This window comes from Daldinia loculata (assembly GCF_022478755.1).
Source record: "Daldinia loculata strain CBS 113971 unplaced genomic scaffold F4817scaffold_30, whole genome shotgun sequence".
In the NCBI taxonomy this organism is placed as follows: Eukaryota; Fungi; Ascomycota; class Sordariomycetes; order Xylariales; family Hypoxylaceae; genus Daldinia; species Daldinia loculata.
Genome location: NW_026054884.1, coordinates 157,307 through 181,974, shown reverse-complemented (window position 1 = coordinate 181,974; position 24,668 = coordinate 157,307). Strand labels below are relative to the sequence as shown.

Here is a 24,668-nt window from a genome sequence, read left to right as displayed (position 1 = left end):
AGCACGTCCGTTTTCCCCCATACCGAGTTGTCCTAGACGCGGGCCATTGGCGAATCACGACCCGTACCTACATATTTAGGACATGGGACGTCTAACAAGCCGGGCGTAAAAAGAGGGTTCGGTACCCACCCTGTCAGATTCGGATTGAGGCGGACGGTTGCCTTGTCCTGCACGGCCAACCAGTCAGCGGCACTGCGCGGCCGCTGCCCTGGTTTTTTTTTTTTTTCTTTTCGTTGCAGATGGGGTCTTGCTATTATTGTTGTTGTTGGTTGTTGGTTGTTGTCTGCTGGGATTAGTCACACCGGTGAGGGGCCGTCCCGACGACGAAATCGAAATTGCAGAGATGGATGGGTAAGGTTGGTGTATAGGAGCGCGAGGTTCCATGGCTTTGTTGAGGTTGTAGGTAAGTATATACCTTAGGTAGGTAGGCAGTATATATAGTGCTTACTATTCCCGGGTCAAACTTTTTATCGTCTTGCTTGCTCCATCGGTCTACCTATCCTCATTCCGCAGAGGAGGCATGGCTTAATTTGCGCGGAGGGGGTTGGTGGTCTAGTTTAGCTGCTGCTGGCTTAGAGTGCGACGGGTAGAATGAGAGAACCAAGCATATCTTTATATTTAAACGTACGAGGTTTAAGACTTCTTTAGGGAGGTATACGAAGGGCATGATACCCCTCTCATTAAAGGCTTTAAATTCAAAGGTAGACAGACGAGACGAATGGCTGTTGGCTGTTGGTTGGCTAGGAAAATTCTACCTAACTGGGCGGTCGAATGATGGGTAGCGAGGCGAAGCTCCTGCTACGCCACCACGAGCGAACGCAAAATTCACTCCTACGAGGCAAAGTTGCGGTGAGAGGGGAGAGGGGAGAGGGGAGAAAAGGAAGGGAAATTTCATTATAACCATTGGAAAATCCAACGCAAATTCTGAGTGGTATCTTTGTTGTTAACCCTATTTTAGACGACATTCATTCTCCCAGGCATCATCCCATCGTCGTAATTATCATCAGTCATTATTATTCATCCCTTCATATATTCATTCGATTCCTAATCCATTTCAAATATACCCAAAACACATGTGTTTCGCTTGGGAGCCTTTCCCGTTCATCATAAGGCATCGAGAATTCGTGACGTCGTTAGTCGAAAAGTAGCTGTCTTTCCCGGAAAAGAGAGTGCCACCTTGTTCGGATTTCCCCATATTTGCCTAAGCATGCAGTGTATGCTATGCGGTATGCGGTATGCCGTCCGCCCAGCGGCTCTCTGCGCCAGCTAACGGTGTGCATGCTATGCGTCCCGATCCGACCCCAGATAGGTGCATGTCCTAGACACGAGGCGAGGCGAGGCTCCGGGGTTGGCCAAGACTCGGCACCTTCCGGCCACCCCCTTGCATTAGGTGCCTTGTGTCGCATCGGGGGCGATGCAAACGTGACTAGACAAGGCAACCTGGGGGCCATAGGGCTGAAAAGAATGCACGATTCTGCCTTGCCGATCTCCCATGCGTCATGCAGTGGAAGGAGGCTACCGATCCTGCATTCGACGTTCCAACGTAGAACGTAGAACGTACTATAAGATATAAGACCCTTCTCCCTCCTCCCTCCTCCCTTCTCCCTTCTAGGGGTAGGACTCTGCCGCCAGGGTAGGAAATATGAAAGAAAGAGATCATGGTAAGAAATAACAATGAAAAAGAATTGGAATATAAAGTCCGACCAGACCTGGGCCGGCATCGGGACCGAGAGCCGGGATTTAGACAAAGCTGGTATGTGGGCGTTGGGTGTTGGGTGTTGGGTGCTGGGTGTATGTGTTGCATATTAGCTGTCTGCCAGCCGACGAGACGTAGCAGCAGTAGCAGCAGTAGTTCGCGGACCATTTGTGGGCATTCCCGTCGCGCTTATAGTCCCATGTCTCCCTCCCCGATTTATCGCTTCGAGCGATGATTTTGTTTGTCTCGAGGCTCCTTTCCTTTTTGTCCCTGTACTTTCTTCCGTTGCCTTTCATCTTTGACAAGGTCTACAACAACCAATTGCGAGCGTCGGTTCCGTGCCTCCATCTCCGGTGACACAAAGTTACGGCTGCGGACATGCTTCATCTCTTCACGACGGCATGATAGGTCGTTCCACCTCTTGTACTTGATATAGGTATCCTCACTAATAATTTGGTGGCGATGCAGGTGCTCAAGCATGTGGAAGTCAGGACGTATGTCTTCAACCGTTTTACCTTCTGCGAAGTGTTCGCGGACGTGCCACATCCTATTATCGAAATTTTGGCGACGGTCATTTCCAACTTCAGGCGCCTTGGAGTCAAAATGCCATATGTCACAGAACCAACAAATAGCTTTAGAAGGGAGCTTGCCCCTGAAGTGGTCGGCGATTATATGCTCAATCCAAGCATCGACTTCGTCAAAATTGAAAGTGTGCTCGCAGCCAAATCCGAAAAGCTCGCACGGTAAAACTATCATCCCAGGGCCCGGGTTATGAAATTGGTTATATGAATCATCGCCGTATTGAGTCGGCATGGTACTATTACTACAAATCGACGCAGTGTCTGAAGTGCCTTCTGCGTAAGAAGACCCATAGCTGGATGTCCGCATAGACATATTGCCTGGCGAGGAATGGAGGGGTTGAGGCAGTATGGTGTGATTAGTGGCTGTCGGCGATGCGAAAGCGAGCCAAGGAAGACAACTAATAAAACAGCTAGGCCAGATACGAGAGCCAGTTCTTGATTGTCGGTATTATTTCAAGATGGCCTTTTAAAATATGGTGGAGAAGAAGCGATGGCCGATGGAGTTTTGTTTGGGACTTTTGACTTTTGCCGGCGATTTCGAAGAGACTTTGCTTGAATTACAGTATTACCTGAGCTAATGCCCAATGGTATAGATGCTCTCAGATCCTTGAGTCTCTTCTCGGAGATAATAGGTGTGGTAACTCGGAATGAAAGAAGTGTTGGACAGACGCCAGCTGTCATCGACTTTCTTTTCTTTTTTTCTTTTTTTCGAACGTGCAGCAATACAATTCTCATATGTATAGCTCGGAACTGGACTGGCCCACTTTGCTGCAGATGCTGATGCTGATTTGCAACAAGTTGTGGCGGCCCTAAGTGAGATGGTCGATTTTAAGGGGGGTAGAGAGAGAGAGGGGGGGGGAGAAACTGGATTCGGAAATTCAGTGTAAGATGATTCTTAGGCCAAGGGTAAGTTCAATCTTTCTTAATTGACATCTAGGAGATTTGTTGGAAAGATGAATCTCGGAAAAACAGGATGATGGGCTCTTCTTGGGTTGTTATTGTCTTGAAATACTTCGTACCAATCTGATGATCCAGTCCAGAGCATTTCATGTTTACCGGCAGGGGTATACGACCTATTACACCCATAACGAATAATGGTCTCTCAATCACTACCCGGAATGTTGGCGCCCACCACCGACTCGTTTCTGAGTGTGCATCCAACCCTCCAGAGCTGCATACTCCCACACCCACCCTGGGCCACATAATGCAGCTATGCTACCTGGAGACGTGGATATATTTGATCGGATAGCCGTAACGCCATTGAATCAGTATGAGGCATTCTTAGACCACAACTATCCGAGAACCGATCCGAAGATCGGCAATTATGCCGGAAGCAGCATGTCAAAATTGTTTACAGCAACGAGTCTCATATTCCTTGCTTGCTATAATTCTAGGCCACTCATCGAATCCATGCCAGGGAGTGGTGGATAACCCAATGATATCTGAATGGTTCACAAGCAACCCCCGTGCCAATCAACCTCCCCTGAGCTACAGAAGTGGGTTATCGTGGGGGAATAAGAGTCATCTGTGCACGAAAGAGCCGTTGTAGATGCAGAAGAGCCGTGCAGACGATTCGTCATATCTTTATCATGTCAATGAGGCGTCTTTTCGCCGTATCAGCAGTCATACACAGTTTTGACTGGCTCAGTCTTGAATGGCTGGCCCGGATGTGGTAGAGGACCAATCTACTGTATCCAAGCTCCACTCACGAGACTTCAAACCTCGACTGACGGGCTATCACCGAATATCTCAGCTATTTGATGCCCGTGCAACAGCGTGTCCCTAGATGTCTGATGCGCCTGTCGAGCTATGATTTCTTTTCTTTCAGAGAGCCGGTCGATGTCAAGTCAGTTAACATGCTTGGTCGTGATAGTCTATCATGTTAAATCTCTTCTCGTCACCACAAAGTCCCTGTCTATAACTTGCTGTCATACTTGTGCTGTCAATTAGGCACGGACGGATAAGACTAGCGTATGATTCGGGCTGTCTTCAGTGCAAACCCCGAATCGTCGGCCAATGTTATGCACTTGCCTCGAGACCTCATATATTAGCTTTGAAGAGATATATATCTCTCCTACTGGCTTCCTCTCGTACATTGGACCACCGGTCCACGTAAGTTGGAATGCCAAGGCATTTGATCATGGAGTTAATATGTCTGGAAAGCGGGACAGTGTTCCGTGTATCACAGATGCCGATCCGTGTGGTCAGACGGAGACAACACTGACGAGGTAACCCGCCTGGTTAATTGTCTGCGAGACCGGTGAGCGTCTCGAGCGTCTCGAGCGTCTCGAGCGTCTCGAGTGGATGGACTGTTTTCGTATGCTTCTTTTTTCTTAGGTCAGAACATCATGAACTTCCTATAGCAGTGAGTTTGAAACGACGTTTATGATATCTCCCAAGCATGGATGATATGCGTGGTAAGTGATGGATATGCACGAAGTTGCATACACGTTGCATGAGTCAATCGTGGGAGGTATGCATACAACTAACAGTTGCTCCAATAGGTTCGATCCGTGGATTCAAGACAGCGAGGAGGGGAGAACCGGCAGAAATTTTTGGCCGCAGAGCCTCAATTTACTCCACTTCATTCATTTTCCCTATTCTTTGACCCCTCCTAATTCCCCTGTCCCTGCGCTTGAGATGTGTCGTGTAAATTTAGAGGGACGATGATGCAGCTCCAATTGGTTCAGGCTTCAAACCCGCCTATTGCGTGCGTGTTCCATTTTTACCATTCTTACCGTTCCGATATGTCGTACGCGTTCGAGTTCCGATGTAGAGTTAGATCGTATGGGAGAAGATGGAGCACCACGTCTAAAAGATGTCATCTTATTCGAGCCAGTTGAGCTATCTCGATCAAAATGTTTAAGTCACCGCCTTTTAGTCTTTCTCGGTTTCAGGTCATAGTGTGTGTGAGGTAGCTCGCTTCATTCGGGATCGCAAAGGACCCTAGCTTTTGCCACGACATTCTTGAAATGCGGGTGGTCGCCGTTCTCATCCCCCGTCTTGGTGATTCCGGGGAAGGTCACACAGCATATTTCGCGTCCAGCTAAATCCTCTTCGTCTTCAGCCCCGATGTCCTCCATAGTAGATGTCTCAAATAAGATCCTTTGGTGAGGGAAGATCTTGGGCATGTAAACTTTGAATGTAGCTTTTTGCACTACCAATAAGCGTGCTAGTTCCACCGAGCTGTGCACCAGCGCGCGAAGCGCAGTATCCCGAACTTCCGTTGCGCTGGCATCTGTAATTGCATCTAAAATGTGATTGACCCTTGAAATAACGGATTCGATCACTAGCGTCGTTTCTTCCTGCATCCGCGGGGTGGTCTCCTTTCGGAGTATGGTGAGTGTTGTCGCACGCCATTGGTTCACAGCTTCGATTGAGCCTACCAAAGGGTCAGCTGTCATCCTAAGGCGAGCTCAGACTTAAGGGTACTTACTAATCGACCCAAGATACTTCTCTATCTGGGTTAATTGGCGAGTTTGATCTTCGGGAAGACCAACAAAATAGGCTTCGAAGACGGTCTCCACCAAGATGCTGGATACCACGTTTTGAAGAAGATGTACCTTCGCCGATGCTGCAAGTTGCTCATACATAGGAACAAGTTCTGCAAGATCGTGGATTACAGCATCATCGGCATGCGTAAAATCTACGCCCTCGTTAATTAAACGTTCGTCTAAGCCGCACATATGGTTGTTGAGCCATCCTACCAAGTTTTGCTCGTCTGAAATGCACGATAACCCAATTTTGCAAGCCGTTCCCAAGTTTCGTCATAGAGTCCCCGAACTCTTCGTCGGTCGTCTGATGGCCTCTCGCCGTATTGGTGCTGACCCACTGTTTGAGTCCAGCAATATGGCCCTTTAAAGCTCGTATCTCGTCGTCACGCTCCTTTATTTCCCTTCGCAAAAGATCCCATCCTTCGCGTAACTCAGCTCGCTCTGCCTCTTTTACATCGACCTCGGCACGCAGCAATCGGAGCTCGGATTCGACTCGTGTGAGCTGCCGGTTTAAGTCCGAATACTTCGCTTGCCAGAAACTAGCCGTCTCGCCTTCTTTTTGAGATAGTATATCCAATTCGCGCGTGAACTCAGCTTCCATAACAGTAAGTTCCCGGTTCAATTCGGCAATCTTATCGTCTTTCTCCTTAAGGATGATGCTCTCCTTTTCCTTAGAGGCCAACGACGCACTATTATCTTTGCTTCCCGAACTCGTGACATCATGGGTACTTTCGTTATCCGGACCGGGCGAAGATGAGGTAGAAGCTGCGCGGGTGAGCTGTGCACGAGGAGGAGGGGAGATTATGCTGTTTCGTGACGAGGCTGAAGGGCGGATTGAATGGGAATTGCCCCGCCGTTTCTCTGGTGGGCTCATGGTGTTAAAATAGCAGAGTTGCGCGCAGGGCGTTGCAAGACGAATTCTACATTGACAAAATCGGTTGTAATCGGATACATTTTCTCGGCGCCTAACGCGACTTACATGCCAATCCACACCAGCACCTGCGTGGAGGTCGTCAATAGGTACGGAAAGAACAGAGGAGACCTACACCTACCTAACCGTTAGGTACTTGAGGCTGTGTGGATGGCGTAACGGCTTAAGTTCGGGTAGACTGTCAGTACAATACCGTAGTACAAAGGCTAGTTAATGCTCCTTCTGATCCCGTGGTATCAAGCTTTCTTATACCGGGCTGTATGAAGCTCGACTTTCTAAATTCTTGTAACATTACATACATGCATTTTTCAAAATGCTTGATTTCAAGCAACCCATGATCGTCAAGTTAATTCAATTTCCGCTTCAATTTCGTACGCTTCATCACCGTCTTCTTGCTTCTTCGCCCCCATCTTACATATCGCAATTTTCTCTACCGGGACATCCTTCATCCATACGTAATCGTCATAGCGGTCTAGTATGTCCCTTGCATCGATTGTCAGCTTCTCCTGTCGCTTCCCACCTTTGCGATTTCTCCCCTTGACGTATATCGTGTTCATAATAGTAGCATGTAGTAGCAAGGGTCGATTTTCTTCTGCCATCAGTCCGGCTTCCTGAAAGGTCGATCGCAGATTCTCGCAAAATCGCAATAGAGTACCTTCAGTATCGACCGGTGGAGCGTAAAGCACCGATGCCAAAGATGATGTTGGCTGCATTGAATGTAAGCCTTTCAGCGTTACAGATAGTAAAGGGGACAGCGGCCCAGTTGGCTCTTGTCCTGTTTCAGCTCCGTTGATGTTCGCCATTGTGATGTTCGCCATTATTTTCCTAGGTACCAGTGTCTTTAAGAGCGCCACCGCCTTATCTAAGCCATCGTCCCTTGGAAAGCTCATAACGCCAATTGTAAGGTGAAGTGTACCTAATGGTCGAATAGCTTGCTCTGGCACAGCGAAACTGTCTGGGCTTGTCACATCTCTGCTAAAGGCTGATAGACTTGCCGAGAGTTGGTGGCGGGATTGCCCCGTAACAAGTGGTAAGCATAAGAAGTGCGTAGGTGACGGCCGCGGCGGCATAGTGAATACAACACAGCGCTACCAAAGAACAAATTATATATACTTCTTGAGCTAAAGGGATAACAAATTTCTCATATAGGGTTTGTGTGTGGCTTGGTCCGCGATTCAACTTTGTATATGTTGAATAATAATTCAGTGCACCTATTACATATCTCGAGTATATCTGAGAAATTTAAACCTACAGCTTCTTACGTAATTTTTCGGTGCGCAGACTAAATAAATAAGTTGGCTAGGTAATATCTCGATATGCGGAAGATAATCGAGATGAGATCTAAGCCTTTAATTTTCAAGCATTGAAGATAGCTCCAGAGCTTTAGGTATGGATTAAAATAGCACGGCTCTAAAAGAGCCCACGTGCAAGCCATCAGTTAGCAAAACGTGGTATTGATTGGTCTCCTTATTATCTGTAATTCAAGCGCAAACTTATAACATTTCACTTCGAATCAATGCTTCCAAGTCAAGAGCGAGAACTACTTGACATTTTCCTACAATATTAGGATCGCGTAGTAAGCCGTCTCAGATCGGCAAACGGGAGATCTGCATTAGCCACGTAGGAAGAGATAGGTAAAGGTAACGATGACCCTGCATCATATGGCCTGCATAACGAGTATGGAGTATGACGTAGAGAAGTACGTCAAGATGCGCTACTATGTATTAAGCATAAAAGAAATCCAAATCTGCACGTGGGGTGGCGTTGGCACTCCATTGCAGGATACGGGCAATAATATCCATAAAGCTGACGAGGCAAGGCTGCGGATGAAAAAAAAAATCGGTGTATTAGAGGAGCGCGACTTGCCTGTCCGATCGTGAGAAGCTTTCGCCTCCTAAGACTAACCTAGATGATCGTACTGTGTATTGTGCTCCGAGTTACGCGCATCAACCAACTGCCTGCAATAAAACCGTCATACAAAGTAAACTGCTCTCTACCTGATGATCGAAGCTGTAAAAGTACGAGAGGACAGGCGTGGGGTATATCTGAAGTCAACTGATGGGTTAGGTAGAATAATCGGCTGCTACTTCCTTTCCCTCTCTGAGAACTTGGAGCAGCCTTCATTTCTCATGATGCTCGAAGCCCTTTAGCAACGGTCGTACCCATAAAAGTGTATATGCGGTGACCATAATCGCGAAGGTTGCTAGTAGCATAGTACAACTCGAACTCAAACTGTAAAAACTCGACCCACGTCCGTCGACTAGGTAGAGTTGAAGAAATTCTTGAGCGTCAGCTCTACGTCGGCGTACTCTGACTTAACCGTCTTGAGAGTTTCCGTGATTCGAGATAGGCAGAGCGTCTCATCCTTCTCTGGGCTGCCATCGAGGTTCTCTTTCTTGCCATAGCGTTGAATCTTCTCGCAGCTATCCTTAACTTTAGTTAAGCCGAGAGTCGCAGACGAGCCTTTCAAAAAATGACCAAGTCGGTATAGCTCATCAAGATTCCGCGCTTCCCTATAAAAAAAAAAGAGAGCGGCCGTATTAGTTTCGGTCATCTATTAGGACTGCGGGGCGGCCAATGTTCACAAAGAGCATCGTAAGCAGTGACCGTGAGGGTAGAGCTTACAGAGCCATGTCCATTTTCTCAAATGTCTCCTCGGCCTGTTCAAAGAACCCGAAGACAATGGATTTACTAAATTCACGATCGTCTTCACTGTCGTCCATCTCTAGGATCTGACTAAAAGTCACAATATCGATCGCATCCCCTAGGTCGGGCAGGTTGCCAGTGTCATGACCGTCGTCGTTCTGCGCAGGCAGACGAGGATCCGTCAGTCATTTGCCTAAGTATTATACTTTGATTTAGAGTCATGTTTCCATTCATACCTGGTCGTTAGCAGCCATGTTGCCGGGTTGTGCGATGTAAAGGACTGGTCCTGAAAAGACGGCGCCAGTCAGAGAAGTCGACTTTGGTCGTAGCGAAAAAGGGAGCCTATGCGATTGAACCCAAAGTCACAAATAGAAAAAGGTAGCGGCGAAATGGACAAAATATGTCCTGGAAAGAGGGTCGTGTGGGTGGTCTGAAAAAAACCGCTGCGACTTTAACCACTCTAGTGTTGATCGAAGAATGTTTAGGTGGGGTCTATCGGTAGGAAGTGGTGGTGATGGGTAATGGTAACAAAATGGGTTGATGGGGCGGCACGTCGCACAGTGTATGGGTTTATTTATTAGACTATTTGCTGGTCGGCACCTATGCCGAATAATACGTTGAACTGGCTGGAATATGGAATAATACTTCATTCGAACCTGGCGGGTTGCTTGGGTTGTCTACACGTAATGCTAGGTGTTGTAAATGGTAGGTTAAGGTAATGTAGGAGATGGTAGTAGGATGTAGGGGTTCGATTGTTCTGAACGGTACCTAAGGTAGTAATAGGCGGTTTCGTGCTTAGAGATTACGGTTTTTTAGGGGTTCCGTCAAGGGCGTCAAGGGTCTTTAAACAACGTCACCGATGCGGAACCATGCAATTAAGGTAGGCGCGCAATTCATTATGTACAATACATGTATAAGGCATGTGGTGCTACCTAGCCGACTAGCTACTTGGGGTACCTTCCTAACGGTTAGTAGGTATACCTAATTCGGAATTCCAAATGACCCTCCTTATTACCTAAAACTTAGAAGGAAGGGCCGAAGGGTTCTTTAACGCTTAATGGTCTATAAAGGAAAGAGAAAAAGGGTGATGGACGCTTTCAAAAAAAAAGAAAGAATAAAAAGTGTAATAATGCGTATTAGTGATATTGGTGGGGTACCTACCTATCTATCTTTACTTCCACATCCACATGTATTCCAAACATACTGGACGTACTAAATTCAACCATACATCCAAAATTTCTTGGCTCCAACCATCGTCAAACCCAGTCTATTGGAAGCTACTTCTGCTACTAAAGGAGCTGACCGAACTCAGGAGATGAGTACTACGCCCTATCCGCCGCCATATCTGCGCCTGTCGGGCTTGCACGATAACGCATCTACCCTGCCTAACGAAGGTGAAGGACCCATCAGGTCCGACGTGGGATGGATGGGACGAGGAGATTGACGAGAGATTGGTTAAGCTAACTTACCGTTTCCCAAGGATATATTGGGCACCTAAACCCCTTACCTAGTGCCCTAGTTACCGAGTCTTCTTGCTGTCCTCGTTTACGGATGTTCAACATGAAAATGTATACTTTCGTGATGGACCAGGCTCGATCTCGCTCGTGAAGCCGAATGTTCGCCATCAACACAATCCAGCTCGGCCAAGGAGAGAGGGTTGCGGGAAGGCGGGAAGCCTTATCAAGCTTCCCGCTCACCACTCAGCGAAATAAGCGTCGCTGGAATCTTCTATGATCGACGTCGACACATCTCTTTCTATATACAATACTGCATGCTCCCCCGGTCTCCTTGCGTCTTCAGAACATACTGGACCCTGGACCGCATAGTTGCGGTCCGCTAAGCTGATCCTACTAGCTTATGGTGTTACTATTCCAGTGATCCTGTGCCACTCGCAAAATCCCAAGCTATTGGCAATAATTAAATATGACGGAACCAAAAACTATGCTATAGTACACGTTGATCCCGAACACAATGTAGCGCTACAGAACGTAGTTCACTACTACGGCGTGCCGCTTGCAGAAGCCGCAACATCAAATGTTACCATATCTGCGGGCTGCGTTCAACCTTGAGCGCCGTAGCTGCGGTACCTCTCAGCTAAGCTTCCACTATAGGAGACCCGAAGCGATAATGTCGGCGCCTCTTCTTTTTTCTTTGCTCGGGCTAATGGAAAAGTTTAAACAGCCTTAACGGATGCGCGGTCGCGTCCATACTAGGATCTGTAGGTATGTATTCCGTATTATGGTGGAAAAACCAATGTGGCATCGTTGAACCCCTCGATATCACGTCGCGCCCCCTGCACCGAGGGGTTGGTCACGTTGTTTATTCTCGAAGCTTTTCCGGGTCTCCACATGCATCTGATGTTGAAGTGGGGGCATCAATCGGGAAAACGTCATAAGTAAATCCAGACCCTGAATTCCCGTGTGACGTGCTACAACACAGTGCTACTCGCACTTTCGACATTGTCTAGGTATTTGTTAGTCTATCTGTTAGCCTATCTGTTACCCGCTCGCACTGAACGGTTCAAGAAGCACCAGATAATGGATCTCGACTCGGCGGAGCTCCAAAGGCCGGATCCGGACGTAGGCTCGTTGTCGAATCCACATGTTCTATGTACATGCGTAGCGGCATGCTACATGATACTCATCACAATTTACCTGTGCATGATAGCCTTGACAAGTGCATACATAGGCGGATCATCTTTTTACGGTTCTTTTCTTACATACGGTTTGACCCAAAGTCCATAAAAGGCAAAGAGGAGATCGACCTCGTTTGTTCCCGCAATTCTCGGCTACGTACGACTTGCGGGTTCATTGGCCAACACATAACTTCGTAAGGGATATTTCGAAATTCAGAATGAGTTGGACCGATGTATTTCGATAGATCTTTTTATTTATTTATTTAAAAGACAGTCAGAAGTCCTCTCTTAAAATGCCTCGCTTTTAATATAGAACCTCGGTGGATATAAGAACGACATATCTTTATTCGATTTGACGTACCTAATGGACTAAAACCCATCTATCCACCACACTAAATATTAACTCGGTTCGCTACGCTACGGTATCTCCTTGCACTTCCGGGCCCATTTCACATTTAGGGACAGTCACTAACAGGTTCTAGCGCCCGGATTTAATCTACCTGGGTAGTTCTCAGCAAGCTTCAGAGCGCAATGAGTAGAAAAAACATATATTGCTAATCCTCAAAGTAATCGTATTCTTTTTCTCGTACCCCATAAGTGACACACGTCTTAATCAAAGGCCTCGAACGTATGTTGGCTGCATTTTTTTGAGTAAAAAAATCCGGTTTTGGCCCTGTCTCAAGCTTAGCTACCTACCTACCTAGCCAGCTGAACGATTCTCCCATGCGGGTTGGCTAGAGATCCCAATTCGTGGCCTTCCCCGCACCCAAACTACACTCCATTTTACAAATAGTCGAGCAGAAACACTACATATGGTAGGCAAGGAGTAAGCGAAGCGGGCACATGTGTATGCAACGTGTGCATGTATGTACCTTGAGCAAGCACTCCCATTGTTTTTTATTTGTAGAATGTTTTTTTTCCAGAAGCTTAGGTAGAGCCAACTAACGGTCTTAATGGGATTTGGATTCCAAGACTGTTTTTAGTATTACCGGGTCTGGCCGTTTTGTGAACTTCCAGATCAATGAAACTGTACTGTTCGATAATCAGATACAAAACTCGTGTTCTATTCTTAGCAGCAAGATATCGAGGTCCTTCGCTTGGCTCATATATTTCCGTTTCTGACAGCCAAGGGGGTAAGGCCCCGTCGTAGAAATGTAGAATTGACTTTTCAGCACAGCTGCAGTGTGACTCTTAAACGTGAAAGCTGTCAATATCGCATATCTCGCCTGCTTATAAAAGATGACACGCAGCGCAAGTGCAATGATCTTCTAGTTCCTCATGTTCCTGAAACATCGTATCGGAATTTGTCTCAGGTTCTAAAGCAAGACTTTGGACGCCACGGTCAAAAGCCACGCGGCGTCTCGCCAACCACCTTCGTCTGCCTTAGGAGGCGGAATACGTTCTTCTGGGGCATTCGAAACACCCTCAAAGTCCACTGTGCTTGCGCTACGAGGCAAATGACTTCCTTCGGTTTCGCCATCTGACAGCTCGCCATCGGCAGTGTCTGATTCCTCGTCGTTCTCCTCAACGGAGAATAGGGACCAGACCCATGAGCCTACCCCTTCGTTTTTCCTATAGACCAGTCTCCGAACAGTTGCCTCGTCTAATTTGCTCGTATCCGTCTCGAAGGCCTCGAGCTTTTCGTCCAGGCTCACGAAATCCGGGCCTTGAATGTGATCTTCCGGTGACACGTCGTAGCTAAAATAACCATCGTGTGCGTGCCGCTCCACGGGTGTCCTTAAATGAGCTCTACTCCCAGCCCGGCTCTGAGAGCGGCTACCATAGCGGCTGTTCGGTGAAAGGATATCATCATCTCCACTTGCTATACTGCCCCGTCGACTGCTCCGTCTGCTCGCGAGTTCTCTCTCCCTAGCTAATTCTCGTTCATATGCCTCTTCCTCAACGTCACGCATGCCAGTTAGACTAGTCGAACTCGCCCTCTCGACGAGCCAGGCTTGCCCCTTAGACTCGCGCATCTTTGAGCTGATCAATGCCCCCGTACGCAGAATCCAGTCGTCGTCTCCCCGTTCTTTGTTGTTAGGCGGCGCATGATGCCGGGGAAGTGGTGATAACGTTCCCAGGCCAGAGCGTTTTGCGTTTGACGCAACTAGATGAGTTGTGGACTTGCTCTTCGGAAATTTCGCGCTTAGAGGATCGTGCACCGAGGATCGACGTCGGCTAGGGGAGTTGGCTCGAGTCCGGGGGGGAGATTGGAGTAGCCGTGGGGTCGTAGGGGCGGATTTGCCCTGTAGGTAGGAAACATTGTGTTGGAATGACGGCACGTCGAAGTCAGGCAGGTGTTCAGGGTCGGTCAGGGGTAATTTAGACGTGAGCGGCGCGAGAGACAAGTGTTGAAGGTTCGTAGATGATCTGTTTTTACGACGCGCTTGGTTGGCATGCTGTTTGTACGCGACATCCATGATTTCTATAAGAGTTTAAATACTACAAGTTCGACAATCTTAAAGCCGTAAGTACCTGGCAAGGCAATATTTGGATACAATGGAAAGTCCAAATAAGGGTTGGTCAATACAAACTTGAATGCCCTGTATTAACTAACTAGATGAAATTGTTAGATGATCTGAGGCACGCCGCTTTAAGCTAAGGGCCGTTGGAGCCGTCATTGTCATTTATCCTACGTATGTATGTACGTACCTAGCATTTCTGCCACACCATCCATGACATAACATAAATTAATAAAATATGCATAATTCACTTATCCAGGATCACAACTTAGTTGCTTTGGCAGACATCTAGTTATATTCACTACCTACCTAATATCATCAACTCAAGGTTGCGAGGTTTCCTAAGAGTAAAGTCGAATATAGTCGCATAGTACGCTTTATATGCGCAAGAGCTATCGCAGAAGAGGAAACGCCCGAGTAGCTAATGTGTGGATGTGTGGATGTGTGTCGGAGAAGACCTCTTTTCTTATATTGCTCGTCCCGTCATTCGCATGCAAGACAAGATGAGGGGGCTCAGGAGCTGCTGAACTATAGGGGTAATGAATCAGAGCACCATCACAGCGGTGGCCCGGAAACCTCTAAGCGCCCTCTTCAGACCAGGGTTCCATCCGTTGTTCGGTGTGCCTTTCTCGGGATCCTCTCTGTCGTCCTGAAAGTTGCCTTTCGATATCTTTCGCCTTCCCAATATAAGTCCCAGCCATACGAGAAGAACGATACATAGCGGGCCAATAACCGCAGCGCCTAATACGGAAGAATCCCGAACCGTCCATTTGAGAAAAGCGACAAGCACGCCGAAGACAACCATAGCGCACGCAAGGACCAGGAAGTGGGCTGCAGCTCGTAAATCCTCCTTTAACATTCCTGGATCCGCTTCGGCAAAAACGCGCAAACAATTTGGTATGTGAAGGCTGTTTTGGAGCTCACGGCCCCGTTGTACGATTGTATCTCGCCGCTGGACAATCTGTGCGTCGACCAAAATGATGACGGCACTCCATACGCTATACACGCAGAACCCTGATAAGCATCTTGTAGGTTCATCCACCATGATTGGGTATTTGTCGATTTGGTAGACAACGCAGGGTAGGCCCGTAGAACAATAAAATATTGAACATGCAATTGCTTGTCGGTAGAGGTTAGGATGGAATAACGAAGGATGGAGAAAAGTAAAGAAGCGTTGGAGGAAATGATACATTAAGTACCTTGAGATGAATACTTGAAGGTCCGGAGGATATATAGTATATCCTTTTGATGAAAATTTAGCCTTCATGCCGAGCTATGAGGTGCTATATTAATACCCAGCGTACATAAGGTAATAAGCAAATTTTAACAAATGTATTTCGCGCACAGAGAAAAGAATAAGTGTAATAGGGGCTTTGAGTCTCATACGATACCGACTACACTAACAATCTACTTGTAGAAATATACATATAAATATATAACTATGCCCTGATTATTATTGCACAAACGTCTTTTCCTTACAGAAAAAAAATACAATACCACTGCTATTACTCCTACGGCGATAGCCTGACCTCTCCTCACAACAATCCCAGCTGTGTCGACAACGATATCACAAACGATGAATCCTGAAACATACTTTGGTGACGAACAAATCCACGCAGGTGTTTCGGTCCTGTGTCGGGTAGTGTGTTGGGTAGTGTGACGGGAAGTACTTAAATGCTTGCTCGCCAAGTATTTCATGCCCCCAGACGTAGATAATTTGAAGTTTCTACATCGGTGGGTGTATAGAATAATTGGATACATTCCGCCTACAACCCTTGCGGCCATCGTATTTGGCTTGCTAGATACGTCTATGTCCGGGATTCGACACTTACCGGCCCAGCGTTAATGCTTCGAAAGGCTCTTGCTGGCTTCTAGAAATCCTTGAACCTTTTCACCTTCGCTGATGGATTCTTCCGAAATAGCTAAGTTAGTTGCCTAGCACGGTAAGTTCCTAGCACGGTAAGTTTCTAGCATTCTTTTTTGGTCTAACCAGGATACTAATCTTCAGATCGCAGATATGATTCTACATGTAGTTAATGCACGATGTTATCTCAACCGGCTCGTTCTTCCGGTACCAGACGGATGACTCTAGATAGATTCCTAGTTGACCGCACTAGGTTCATCTGGCCTAGTAATCCTTGATCCCGAATGCTGTCTTCAGTATCAGCAACGAATCGCTCTTCGACATTCAGACATCTACAAGGTGTATTGGGAGCCAATGTACAATTTGAGAAAGGGGGGAAAGGGCCTAGAGCACTTGTCTATAAAAAGAAAAAGAAAAATAATAAAAAAGGATTAGTTGAATAACATTTCAGCCTAGTGGAAATACAAAGCCTTCGAATCAGACATACCTATGCGGGGGGTCCCAGGACAGTATGGCTCTAGGATATTGGAATGTGCCTACTATACTGTCAATTCAGAGAAAGCCTGTTAACAGAGCTGCACCAGAATTATATAAATTAATGTTAACGTTGCTTCCGATCCTTTTTATAGGAATACAAACTTTAATTGGCCACATATTCTGGGATATACTATCCGCACAAGAATAATACTATGATCGAAATACCCGCAATATCGGCGAGTATATGCATTAAATGTAGAAATCGCGTTGAATTTGGAAGCCTCGTTTTCAAAGATCAAGCAATCGGTAGCATTATACTATTGCGGCAAGCAAGACCCGTAGCTATAAAATAAGATACGGCAAGAGACAATGTTGAGATGAAAACACTTGCAGAGATAGGATACTGTTGCCGTTAATAGCAGGCGCTCTTGCCAGTATAATAGCCCCTGAAAGCCTAAAGCACTTTGGCTGACTGCACGTCAGAGAGAACCTACCCTTGATTGATGTAATACATAATAGAGTGGACTATTAACGCCTGCCGTTCTATCCTCTTACAAGGGCGCTACGCGCCCCTTATATAGTAGATATACCCCTGTAACTACACCTAACCCACTTATACCCTGACACTGACCTGGAAGGAGTAGGTGCCTCAGCATACCTTATATAAGGCAATAGCTCACCTCTACCTTTCTATCAGGATTCTAGATGAGGCAACTAGGACATGTTTAGTATGTATAGCCGTAGGCTCCCGTAGTTACATGTAGGTTGGAGTTCCTTGCGGAACAGCGAAGTTGTTTCCATGCTGTTTGGTTCTACCTCTTGACACACTCCCCCACACGTGTACCTAAACTTGTAATCTTGATGCCTCGTAGCCTATTTTAATAGCCCTTAGACTTGCAATGGCTCAAATATTTGTAAACATTGTATTCGAACCCCTTTGTGACAAATTTTTTGCCCCCCCCCCCCCCCCCCCCCAAAAAAAAAAAAACAACGATCTCAAGCACCTTGAAATGATAGGTGCTTAAAATGGCCTTTCCTTTTTTAAATTGTATATGTAATGTTAAAAGGTATAAAGTATGTTAATAGGCTGATATTAAACTGTTCCAAAACCCCCAACCCGCATAGGAGGATCTAGGTTAAGATCTGGGGTAACACAGTCTTATGCATAAACCACGTGATTAGGTAATGCAAGTAAGTCGCGGCAAATAAAAGCAGCAACAGCATTAGACCAAATTCGTCACGAGAAGGGTGTTCTTGCAGCCTTGGTAAGTGAAGCTTGGTGACACTATCAGGCGACAATCGTACTTTCCGAGGTCTGCCGACGCTCCACCGAGGCTTCTACATACATATGTAGGCTGCTAGGGTTCGAAGTGGAATTATTGAGCACGGACCAAACTTTAATCAGATTCAAAGATCTTACAGTCCGAGCGATTTAGATTTGGTGCTTACATAGGAGGTAGTCACCACGTAATTCGTTATATTGGAGGTGTGGGAAGGTACGATACATAAACGCATACCTATACCTTAGGATTCTACCAGTTGAAAATGGGATAGGTACTAGAATCTTTACTCAATCAACATCTTTCACCATTATTACTACAGAGGTTACCCCTGCGGGACTACACGATAGCCCGAGTTTCCTATGTACGTTACCAACCTGTAATCACCCGAGGCTACCCCGGCCACACCCCAGCCTGGCCTCAGGTTCGATTCCTTGACCTCGCACCTCGCACCCTTTTTGACGCATTACCTCTCTGCAGGCAAAAGCGTGTAGATGGCCGCAGGCCACCAGCGGCCAGGTCGTGTGGCTAGGTCAGTGGCTTTATTTTATTGCGACCCTACATATTCTTTACTGATGCACCCAATCAGAGCCATTCTTGCTTCTTGAACTGGTTTTCGACTAAATGCCAAGCCTAGATCTACATATACTGGTCATGCACCCAATCAAATCACGCAAATAATCTTGCACGGGCTAGATACTGCCCATTGGGTTACTTTTTCCTATTTGGGCGAAGGAACTTATCCTAATCGGGCAATCGGCTCCTACTATATATACAAACAAAAAAAATTCGACAGAAAAAAAAACCCCTCGTAAACTTGGGTACAGTATCAATACTACTCCCAAAAATTTTATCGCACGGACTTATAGTCGTCATTACAAAGTCTACATCAGACTTTCGTCGCAGCGGAGTTATGCCCTAGTGACTTACGGTTCATGATCCCCTACGACAAAGTAGGACGTTGTCAAGATGCGTAACCTTCGCAACGTACGATATAACGCTTGGAAGTCATCGACCGATTTGACCGATTTGACCGAAGAGGTTATCACATCAACATGTTGGGACCCAGCCAAAGACGAGGTCCTGTGCACTTTCGGACCGAGCAAGAACGATGGGCGCATTCGCCTAGTCAGGATACTGGAACACGTGAGGGCCTCGTCTATAGACATGTGAGTTTGCACCACCCATTCGGGGATATCCGACAGTCTATGATTTGCTCACCATTCACGACTGTAGTGAATGTCAAGATGTCGCATCGTGGGATGCCCCAAGTCCAAATCCGGATTTGGCTGTTGATAGAGTCATAAGCTCGCATCATTTCAGTGACACCTTGACAACTTGCTTAGTCCTTGAAGGAGGCGACATAGTTGTCGTCCAAGAATCAGAGGGTCCAAACCCCCATGATGGAGTTCACATCGAGATCGAGGGATCTGTAGATGAGGGCATCACAGCTGCAAGCTGGTCTCCGGATGAAGAACTACTAGCCATAACTACCAAGTCAAACACAGTGATCTTCATGAGTCGTAGTTTCGATTGCATAGCAGATATGACTATGAACGTCGATGATCTCAAAGCATCTAAGCACGTCTCTGTTGGCTGGGGCAAGAAGGAAACACAGTTCCAAGGCAGAGGCGCCAAAGCCCTGCGAGACCCTACAATACCAGAAAAAGTAGACCAAGGCATACTCAGTCCTAACGATGATGGAAGTACAACCATTAGTTGGAGAGGCGACGGTGCATATGTCGCAATCAACTCGATTGAGACTGGCATCCGCCGAGTCATTCGGGTATACTCCCGAGATGGTGTTCTTGACAGCGTAAGTGAACCCGTTGATGGTATGGAGTGTGCTTTAAGCTGGAGGCCAGCCGGGAATTTGATTGCATCCATGCAACGCTTCGAGGACCGTGTGGATGTTATATTCTTTGAGAGAAATGGCCTTAGACATGGACGATTTTCCCTAAGAGCCCCTGAAGGCAGGTTACTCTCAAATGACCGGATACGGCTTGAGTGGAACTCGGATTCTACGGTCCTCGCCGCTACACTTGATGATCGGATTCAACTTTGGACTATGGGCAATTACCACTGGTATCTGAAGCAAGAAATAATCACACAGAAGCGTCCACTCTCCCTTACATGGCATCCTGAAAAATCACTACGTTTCGCGTCGGCCATCTCAGGTGAGTTCGAATCTTTATGGGCGTAACTTCAACACTAAGAGTATCGCAGATAGACTATTACTCACTGAGTATATTTCCGAGGTTACTCGAGGGTCGCTGACGCCGCCATATGACTATGGAGCCGTTGCTGTCATAGACGGGAAGACGCTCAAGCTCACTCCCTTTCGGACAGCTAACGTTCCTCCCCCAATGGCATTATTTGAGCTGCAGGCATCATCGCCGATTATCGATGTGACCTTCTCTCCAGCAAATACGTTCATGGCTGTTCTCCATCAATTCGGTGTAGACATATATGAATGGAAATTAAAGGGGCAGCGTTCTCTACCTCCATCTTTAGTGGGCAACGTGACTTTCGCTAAAGATAACTCGGACAATGACTGTCAACCTTTGCAAGTTGCCGTCACCGAGAATAGTGTCATCCATTGCCTCGGGTTTGAAAAGGGACCCGTGATCCAGTCGTACCCCTTTGACCGAACTACTGGTGAATTCTCATCTAACTCGAGCATATATGCTGGTTCAATGTTTGGCTTTGTGCGTCTAACCCAATCAGGATCTACAGAGGTCCTCGTTCAAGATTGCCTAGGTAGATTTCATGGTGTTGTCAACCAGCAGGATGACTTGTACTCAGTCCGCCTTCCATCTCAGCTTCCGTGGAGTGAAGTCATCGACCTCGCCGGCAACGTCATTGCTGTCGGGTTATCACGGAACGGACATCTATATGCAAATTCTCGCCTCTTAATGAAGAATTGCACATCTTTTCTTGTTACCCCGGCTCATCTCATTGTCACAACAACTAGCCATCTAGTCAAGTTTATCCATTTGGTCGATGTAGAGAGTGAGTCTCAAAGATATCCAATTTCTTCTTAGCTAACCCCGTCTTATAGGCTTGGAGGTACCACCAGATGATCCTGAAAAGGACGAGAGGTGTCGGAGTATCGAGAGAGGCGCAAGGCTTGTGACAGCAATGCCTACCAATATGAGCCTAGTTCTCCAGATGCCGCGTGGAAACCTGGAAACGATCTATCCCCGAGCCATGGTTGTAGCAGGAATTAGGCAATTGATTGACGCTAAAGATTACGGAAAAGCGTACTTGTACTGTCGGACCCAGCGTGTGGACATGAATATTCTTTATGATCACAGACCGCAGCAATTCCTTGCTAATATTGGATTCTTCCTCGACCAAGTTGGAGATGTCTCGTATATCGACCTCTTCCTTTCCTCTCTACGGTAAGTGAGCCCGCATACCACGTATGAGCACATACCTAACGCGGAGCAGAGACGAAGATGTCACGCAGACCATGTATCGAGATACTAAGGGTGTGAGGAATCAAGAGTTACCGGAAGTGACTCCTAGCGAGATCCCTACTGGTAGACCCCAAGACAGTTCAAAGGTTAACACTATCTGTGATGCGGTGTTGTCTCATCTCCAATCTCGCAAGACCAAGGACCACGACACCCTACAAAACATTATCACAGCCAATGTCTGCAAGGTTCCACCTGCGTATGAAGACGGGCTGTTAGTTGTTGCTACTCTATTGCAAGAAGATGAACAACTTGCCGAGAAAGCTGTTGAACACATCTGCTTTCTTGCGGATGTCAACACCTTATACGATGAAGCCTTAGGTCTCTACCATTTAGACTTAGCGCTACTAGTTGCACAACAGTCTCAAAGAGATCCCAGAGAGTACCTCCCATTCCATCAAAATCTGCATCTATTACCCGACTTAAGACGGAAATTCGCCATTGATGATCATCTTGGACGGTATGAGAAAGCCTTGGTTCACCTTCAAACTAGCCAGGCGCATAAGGAAGCCCAAGACTACACAGTCAAGCACGCACTCTATGCCGTGGCGTTGAAGCTCTACCGCTACGATCAACCTAACCTTACTATCCTTACTGGTCTCTATGCGACGTATCTCGAGTCTAAGTCTCGTTTGCGAGAAGCGGGTCTCACCTATGAGTCTCTTCACGACTATGCAGGGGCTACCAGGTGTTACCGTGCTGCCGGCGCTTCCTGTTGGCGTGAATGCCTCTTCACGGCACAGCAACAATCACCGCCGCTGACTCTAGATGCGCTCTCTGATCTCGCAGCAACGCTTGCGGAAGCCCTCTACGAAGCCAAGGACTACGCGTCAGCGGCTGCAATCCATCTCGATCACCTTAACTCGCTCGAAAATGCCATATCCTGTCTCTGCAAGGGATATCTATTCGCCGACGCCATGCGCCTAGTAGCACAGCGCGGGCGCCCCGAACTCTTAACGAGCGCCGTCGATCCCGGTCTCGCGGACTCGCTAGGTAGCAGTACTGAGTTTTTCGCGGACTGCAAGGCGCAACTTCGCGCACAGGTTCCTCGTATCATGGATCTTCGGCAAAAGGCGGCCGAGGACCCGCTGGGTTTCTATGAGGGCGAACGTGCTGGCGCAGGCGATATCCCGGATGACGTGTCGGTCGCAGCTAGCTCACGCATTAGCACGAGCGCCAGCTTGTTCACACGATACACAGGCAAGGGAGCAGGAAGCGTGGGTACGGCCGGAACGGGTGTCAGTCGCGCTACGAGCAAGAACCGCCGTCGTGAGGAGAAGAAGCGCGCCCGTGGCCGCAAGGGTACTGTCTATGAGGAGGAGTACCTCGTCAACAGCGTTCGCCGACTGGTCGAGCGCGTTGAGGGTGCAAAGCCAGATGCTGAGCGTCTTGTCTTTGCGCTCGTGCGCCGTGGCATGCACGAACGTGCTCGTGCTCTCGAGGCACTGGCTGCGGAGGTAGCCGAGGCCTGCAAGGTAGCCGTTAAGGAGGTGTTCGCGGGTGCTGGAAATAAGCCGGCTGGCGAAGAAGGCAAAGGAGACGAGGATGATGAGTGGAGGCCTATGGGTGCGGATGCGGTTTTATACGAGAACCTCGAGGCTAAGTGGAAGAAGCAGGAACCGCCTGTTATCACGGCCTTGGAAAGGCTGTCGTTGCTCGGCTCGTAGGTAGGGAAGGGGTGGTTCAGGGCATAGATAAAAGTACTGGCTAGATAGGAGGTAGGGAATCATTCACATAGGGGATTTACGCCTAGGAAGGAATACGAAGTTGGTTTGATGCTCCGCGTGGCCCTGAATGCAAATATGTACATTTATGTTACAGGTCTAAGTAGCGTCATATTCTACAACCATTTTTTAATTTTTAATTTTATGTTGAGGATGGCGGAGGTTGTGTCTCTTCCACCGTCGCCGTCGTTTCTGTAGGAGGTGGTGATACGGCCGTCTCAGCCGACGCCACACCGCTGTTGCTGGCAGCTTCCAGCAGAGCCTGACCATTTCGCGTCCTCTCTAAGTTCTTAGCCATGACCTCGCCGATCTTCTCGAGCATCTCCTGGGTGAGACGGGGCTTGCCCTTCTTCTTCTTGCCCTCACGCTGGGCGCGGTGGAACTCCTGTAGCGGAGTGCGCATCGAGTCCATGAGCTTGCGGCGGTCGGCGACGGCCTGTTCCTCGGCTTCCAGGCGCGCGATGTACTCGGGGTCGTGGCGCGTGCGGAAGCGGCTGTACTTGTTGCGCAGCTCGTCGAGGACGGCCTCGGGCATGGGCGGGCGCAGGAGCGTGGGCACGAAGGTCTTGTCCTCGACATCGATACGCAGCGTGTCGCAGCTGTAGTCTTTGAGTTCATTCTCCTCTTTCTTAGGCCACGGGATCGAGATGTTCAGCCCCGGAACGATGCGGGACCACCGCCGCTTGCCGGATACGCGGTCGTGCAGGAAGCCCCCGTGTACTAGCTGGTTGATGATGACGTCGCGGGTGACGCCTGTCGCGGGGTCTTTGATGGGATGGACGAGTCGGATGCTTGAGATGGGTATGGGGAGTTCCATGTTGATAACGGGGGATTCGTCTTCGTCTCGGATTTCTGGTTGTACTCGGATATTGCTCTGTGTAATTCATATCGTGTCAGCTATTTTGAATCGCTAGTATAACGAGCGTTACAACGCCATATGGAACTAGATTACCTTATTCAACTCGTTGATGACAACCTCGGCCTTATCGTAGTCTATACTCTTTATCTTGCCGATGCGCCCCTTATCCGGGCCGTCGATTAGCACGACTCTGTCCCCCAAGGCGATGTTAAGGTGGTAAGCGCCGCCAGCCCATTGACACCGGCGATTTCGCATGGCGAGAGTGACCTTGCCATAGCCAGCGTAGCGAGCTTCGTGAATGGCGCCCTTCGCACCGGCCCACTCGCCAACGTCTCGTCTTGGGGCGAGGGGGCCCAACTCCCAGTCGTCCTTCACGGCTTGCTTCGCGGCTTTGAGTTCCTCTCGGACCATCCCCAGCTGCTGCTGCTGATCCTGAAACGTCTCCTTCTTCTGCTTCTTGAACCACTTGAGGTCTTTGGTCTTGGTCCGCTTGGCGACCACCCGCTCGGCGGTAGCCACTCGGCGCAGGATCTTCTGCAT

General features: G+C 48.0%; 9 protein-coding genes across 9 annotated transcripts; 1 reads left to right on the top strand and 8 right to left on the bottom strand.

Moving 5' to 3' along the window:
* Positions 1 to 775: 775 nt before the first annotated feature.
* On the bottom strand, positions 776 to 1,816 carry F4817DRAFT_140980 (uncharacterized protein). Its single transcript, XM_049297858.1, has 2 exons — positions 1,281 to 1,816; positions 776 to 1,233 (listed from the first exon to the last, which is right to left on the bottom strand). Exons 1-2 carry the CDS (start codon positions 1,719 to 1,721, stop codon positions 1,105 to 1,107), a joined length of 570 nt encoding a protein of 189 aa, XP_049158214.1. The 5' UTR covers positions 1,722 to 1,816; the 3' UTR covers positions 776 to 1,104.
* Positions 1,817 to 2,722, bottom strand: F4817DRAFT_140926 (uncharacterized protein). The gene has a single exon (XM_049297856.1). It carries the CDS (start codon positions 2,588 to 2,590, stop codon positions 1,913 to 1,915), a length of 678 nt encoding a protein of 225 aa, XP_049158213.1. The 5' UTR covers positions 2,591 to 2,722; the 3' UTR covers positions 1,817 to 1,912.
* Positions 2,723 to 5,160: 2,438 nt separating this feature from the next.
* Positions 5,161 to 6,844, bottom strand: F4817DRAFT_140934 (uncharacterized protein). Its single transcript, XM_049297857.1, has 3 exons — positions 5,985 to 6,844; positions 5,714 to 5,923; positions 5,161 to 5,659 (listed from the first exon to the last, which is right to left on the bottom strand). Exons 1-3 carry the CDS (start codon positions 6,643 to 6,645, stop codon positions 5,202 to 5,204), a joined length of 1,329 nt encoding a protein of 442 aa, XP_049158212.1. The 5' UTR covers positions 6,646 to 6,844; the 3' UTR covers positions 5,161 to 5,201.
* F4817DRAFT_140919 (kinase A anchor protein) lies at positions 6,845 to 8,039 on the bottom strand. Its single transcript, XM_049297855.1, has one exon. The coding sequence runs from the start codon at positions 7,770 to 7,772 to the stop codon at positions 7,044 to 7,046; it is 729 nt and encodes a 242-aa protein (XP_049158211.1). The 5' UTR covers positions 7,773 to 8,039; the 3' UTR covers positions 6,845 to 7,043.
* Positions 8,040 to 8,962: 923 nt separating this feature from the next.
* On the bottom strand, positions 8,963 to 9,602 carry F4817DRAFT_359300 (histidine-phosphotransfer domain, HPT domain-containing protein; the record flags this gene model as incomplete). Its single annotated transcript, XM_049306142.1, has 3 exons — positions 8,963 to 9,215; positions 9,328 to 9,506; positions 9,585 to 9,602. 3 exons carry the CDS (start codon positions 9,600 to 9,602, stop codon positions 8,963 to 8,965), a joined length of 450 nt encoding a protein of 149 aa, XP_049158210.1.
* A 3,161-nt stretch (positions 9,603 to 12,763) lies between these two features.
* Positions 12,764 to 14,699, bottom strand: F4817DRAFT_140868 (uncharacterized protein). The gene is made up of 2 exons (XM_049297854.1): positions 14,459 to 14,699; positions 12,764 to 14,408 (listed from the first exon to the last, which is right to left on the bottom strand). Exon 2 carries the CDS (start codon positions 14,401 to 14,403, stop codon positions 13,300 to 13,302), a length of 1,104 nt encoding a protein of 367 aa, XP_049158209.1. The 5' UTR covers positions 14,404 to 14,408; positions 14,459 to 14,699; the 3' UTR covers positions 12,764 to 13,299.
* On the bottom strand, positions 14,619 to 15,805 carry F4817DRAFT_340169 (uncharacterized protein). The gene has a single exon (XM_049303613.1). It carries the CDS (start codon positions 15,710 to 15,712, stop codon positions 14,990 to 14,992), a length of 723 nt encoding a protein of 240 aa, XP_049158208.1. The 5' UTR covers positions 15,713 to 15,805; the 3' UTR covers positions 14,619 to 14,989.
* A 3,230-nt stretch (positions 15,806 to 19,035) lies between these two features.
* On the top strand, positions 19,036 to 23,212 carry F4817DRAFT_316716 (IkappaB kinase complex, IKAP component; the record flags this gene model as incomplete). The annotated part of the gene is made up of 5 exons (XM_049300715.1): positions 19,036 to 19,235; positions 19,303 to 20,243; positions 20,293 to 21,078; positions 21,128 to 21,470; positions 21,520 to 23,212. The coding sequence occupies 5 exons, from the start codon at positions 19,036 to 19,038 to the stop codon at positions 23,210 to 23,212; spliced, it is 3,963 nt and encodes a 1,320-aa protein (XP_049158207.1).
* A 199-nt stretch (positions 23,213 to 23,411) lies between these two features.
* On the bottom strand, positions 23,412 to 24,668 carry F4817DRAFT_316715 (uncharacterized protein; the record flags this gene model as incomplete). The annotated part of the gene is made up of 2 exons (XM_049300714.1): positions 23,412 to 24,143; positions 24,222 to 24,668. 2 exons carry the CDS (start codon positions 24,666 to 24,668, stop codon positions 23,412 to 23,414), a joined length of 1,179 nt encoding a protein of 392 aa, XP_049158206.1.

Excerpts from the sequence above, each read along its gene's own strand:
- F4817DRAFT_140980 (XM_049297858.1), bottom strand. The coding sequence starts at position 1,721 with ATGCCGGCCCAGGTCTGGTCGGACTTTATATTCCAATTCTTTTTCATT. Across the intron at positions 1,234-1,280 it reads GTCGGATCGGGACGCATAGC|CGCATACCGCATAGCATACA; the intron begins ATGCACACCGTT and ends CGGACGGCATAC.
- F4817DRAFT_140926 (XM_049297856.1), bottom strand. The coding sequence starts at position 2,590 with ATGTCTATGCGGACATCCAGCTATGGGTCTTCTTACGCAGAAGGCACT.
- F4817DRAFT_140934 (XM_049297857.1), bottom strand. The coding sequence starts at position 6,645 with ATGAGCCCACCAGAGAAACGGCGGGGCAATTCCCATTCAATCCGCCCT. Across the intron at positions 5,924-5,984 it reads TTTCAGACGAGCAAAACTTG|ATTTTACGCATGCCGATGAT; the intron begins GTAGGATGGCTC and ends ACGAGGGCGTAG. Across the intron at positions 5,660-5,713 it reads GAAGTATCTTGGGTCGATTA|GCTCAATCGAAGCTGTGAAC; the intron begins GTAAGTACCCTT and ends ACCCTTTGGTAG.
- F4817DRAFT_140919 (XM_049297855.1), bottom strand. The coding sequence starts at position 7,772 with ATGCCGCCGCGGCCGTCACCTACGCACTTCTTATGCTTACCACTTGTT.
- F4817DRAFT_140868 (XM_049297854.1), bottom strand. The coding sequence starts at position 14,403 with ATGGATGTCGCGTACAAACAGCATGCCAACCAAGCGCGTCGTAAAAAC.
- F4817DRAFT_340169 (XM_049303613.1), bottom strand. The coding sequence starts at position 15,712 with ATGAAGGCTAAATTTTCATCAAAAGGATATACTATATATCCTCCGGAC.